Genomic DNA, 3176 nt, shown 5'->3' on the forward strand with positions numbered 1-3176 from the left:
TTTGATAACAGGCTGAGAAAATAAATAACAAAATTACTTTTTCAAAAAACCAAAAATAAAAAATCAACTAGTTCTTTTATGAGTCGTGGTCATCCTCGTAGAGATTTGAACCTCTAACATTTTGATCGTTTATATGAACTAGTTGAGTTCGAGACTATATATTTGAGTCAAGCCAGCACATAAGGGAATGGTTACTCGGATTTCTTGGTCCCATAAGCTGAACCGCCACCCCATAGAATATTGTCACCAAGGTGCATATACATTATGTACTTTTAAACCATCTTATTTGCTCTCTCATGTTAATACTTCATCCTTTTTTCCTTTCGAGAATCTAAACCGCTTGACTAAAGAAAGCAAATAGTCAAAGAAGTATGCTTAAATCAATCCGTTTTTTCGGGTCCTAACTAAGATAAAGAATTCCCTAAAAAAAACATAACAAGTAAAAATGGAGTCGTAAAGCATTATAGTTCTATCAAATTCTGCAGTCATAACATAACATAACAAAAGGTAGAGAACAAATTCTGAGGTCAAGAGTCAAGAGTCAAAGACTGACATGTGTACCAACCATTCTAAATTAAAGACATATACTTAGCTTACTTATTTCAGGACTAAGTATGTACAAAACATACATAGCAGTACTTGCCTTAAGCTCCAACAAATGCATAGGCCCTAAGTTTCTGCTACCATGCTGCACAAACTGAAGTTAATTAACATAAAATAAGAAAATTCCCAGATTTCATCCATGGATATATATGGGTAGCTAAGCGTCGAAGGAGCAGAGCGGACCAGACTCGTCCTCTTACGAGAAACAAGAAACAAGAAACGAGAAACAAAAAACCAACCAAATGCATCTCCATGTGAGGGGAAAATTAACCACCAGACTTGCACCCAAAACTTCAGAGAATGTGATAGGATAGCTCTGAACAATCTTTACATGGCACAGCACAGCACAGCACATGTGGGAGCTATAATGGCCTCTCTACATCTACCACCATGAAAACTATTCACATCATCAATGTTTAGTTGTTGCTTCATCCATACCCACTACTTCTCGATTGGTTCAGTTTGCCCCTGCACAGCCATCCTCTCCGATACATCCGCCAATGATTTAAGATTGCATCTGATTAATGCCTTAACGAAATAACACGTCTCATCTTTGGTGTTCCCGCTAGGCACATCCACCACAAAAGACTCGACTACAACCGTGCCAGGTCTTCCATCAATGACCTTTGGATGGACAGTCATGATGGAAGAGTAGTTCTGCATAATTTAGCAGGAAATGCTTTGAGTTTTTTACTTAAATGATAAAAATCTCATTAAACAATTGAGTTAGAGAAGAACCCCAATGTTCATACTTTGAGCCTGTGATCTCCACCAACGATTCTGATTCCGAGTATGTGTTCTTCATCGTCGAGAAGCTCCAACCTCTCAGTACTGGTGGTCGCAGGAAGACCAGATTTCACATTCACTTCCCTGACACTTCCAATGCCCAGATCTCCTTTCACTACACAACGACTAACAAAAGGCTTATACTTCTGGGGCTGATCAAATCGCCTCACCAGTGACCAAACCTGATATAATGTAACCAATTGAATCATTACAAAATCAGATAAGAACAATTCAACAAAACCTTCCATAATTCCAACGATTATTAAACAACAAGAAGGATAAAGCTCAAGAACTAAATGAGGCTATTCGCCTAGATTTTTGTCGTTTCACAAGAACAAGCTCAATCTGTTCCGAAAACTTCGAAAGACGTAAACAAAATCTCACTCGCTACTCAATTAGGCAAGAAAATCGCGTACAAAAAGAAAGTAAACGACAAAATTAGATTTATTTGGCACAGCAAAATGTTCCACGAATAACCAGAAGACAAAATCACAAAAAGAGCAAGTAAAATCCATAGCAATTGATAACGAGTAAAGTCAATAACGAATCAGAAAAGTTCCAAAAACCCGCAGCAATTGAAGACAGAGAAGGAAAAGGTTAGAAACCAGGAAGCTAAAAGAGGCAAGTAGAGAAACAATGAAAACGAAACCAAAATCCATGACAAACCAATGGAAACAAACTCCACGATCCCCATAAAACATCAGAAAAATCAATCCAGAGCACAGGAGCTGGAGCGTTGACAAAATGAAAAGAACAGTAGGATTTCGGATCGGAAGAACAACTCACAAGAGGAACCGGAGCTCTGACGTTCTTGAAAACAACCGATGTACACTGATTCTCTTTGGGATGGTGACGGTGATGCCTGCGTATGTACTGAGCGTCCATAACTCCACATGGATCGTCGTCGTTCATGGCGATGGATTAGATCTAACTGAATTCCTTCCGCAGCTAGCTTGGCCACTAGAGTGTACAGAGAGACGGAGCTTCCTGAAGGTGCCGATAATGGAAGGTCTTGTGAGAAAGTAAGAGGCTCCGCTGGTTTGCAGGATTTGGCAGAGACGCAGTGCCCCAACCCTTTAGCTCTCTATTTTTATATATTACATTTAAAAAAAAAAAAAATTAATTAATTTAATTAATAAATAACACTTCCAGTTACTCACCCACTAATTTAATTATTTAATTATTTTTATTTGTTTCTGCATTGCAATCTGCAACTTGCAGAGGACCACTTCACAATTCGCCAATTACATTACACACTTTTTTATTTTATATCTTTTTTTATTCTTTTTTTAATTTCTTTTCTTTTCATTTTCATTTTTTTAATTTTTATATAATTTAAAAAATTAGAATTTAAATGTTTATAACTAATTTTGAACAATTTACCTAAAAAGCCTTTAAAATTCACAAAGGGGAAAAAAAAAACATTTAAAAAATAAATAAATTTTAATGAATGATTATGGAATTGGTGCTGTCGCCACCAATTTCTCTGTGGTGGATTCACATGCACTTCATCGTGGAAGCTACAACTCATGCTAACATTGTTCAGTTTTTTTTTTTTTTTTTTTAAATAAAATTTTAAAATGCCAAAACTACCCTTCCTAAGATTCTTCAGTTTTTTTAATAGGAAAAGTCTAGATTACCCTAGCTTTTTAATAATATTATTATTCTTTTTAAATATATATTTGTCACACTACAAAATATACATAATTTTCTTTATTTATTTTCTTTTGGAAGCTTCCTTCCCACTTGCTTATCTTAAATTCTCATTTTAAATATTATCTCATAAA

General features: G+C 35.7%; 1 protein-coding gene across 1 annotated transcript; it reads right to left on the bottom strand.

Moving 5' to 3' along the window:
* Positions 1-446: 446 nt before the first annotated feature.
* LOC111442767 (abscisic acid receptor PYL9-like) lies at positions 447-2478 on the bottom strand. Its single transcript, XM_023080286.1, has 3 exons — positions 2176-2478; positions 1356-1571; positions 447-1260 (listed from the first exon to the last, which is right to left on the bottom strand). The coding sequence occupies exons 1-3, from the start codon at positions 2299-2301 to the stop codon at positions 1045-1047; spliced, it is 558 nt and encodes a 185-aa protein (XP_022936054.1). The 5' UTR covers positions 2302-2478; the 3' UTR covers positions 447-1044.
* Positions 2479-3176: the final 698 nt, after the last annotated feature.

This window comes from Cucurbita moschata, unplaced genomic scaffold (genome assembly GCF_002738365.1).
Source record: "Cucurbita moschata cultivar Rifu unplaced genomic scaffold, Cmos_1.0 Cmo_Scf00001, whole genome shotgun sequence".
NCBI lineage: Eukaryota > Viridiplantae > Streptophyta > Magnoliopsida > Cucurbitales > Cucurbitaceae > Cucurbita > Cucurbita moschata.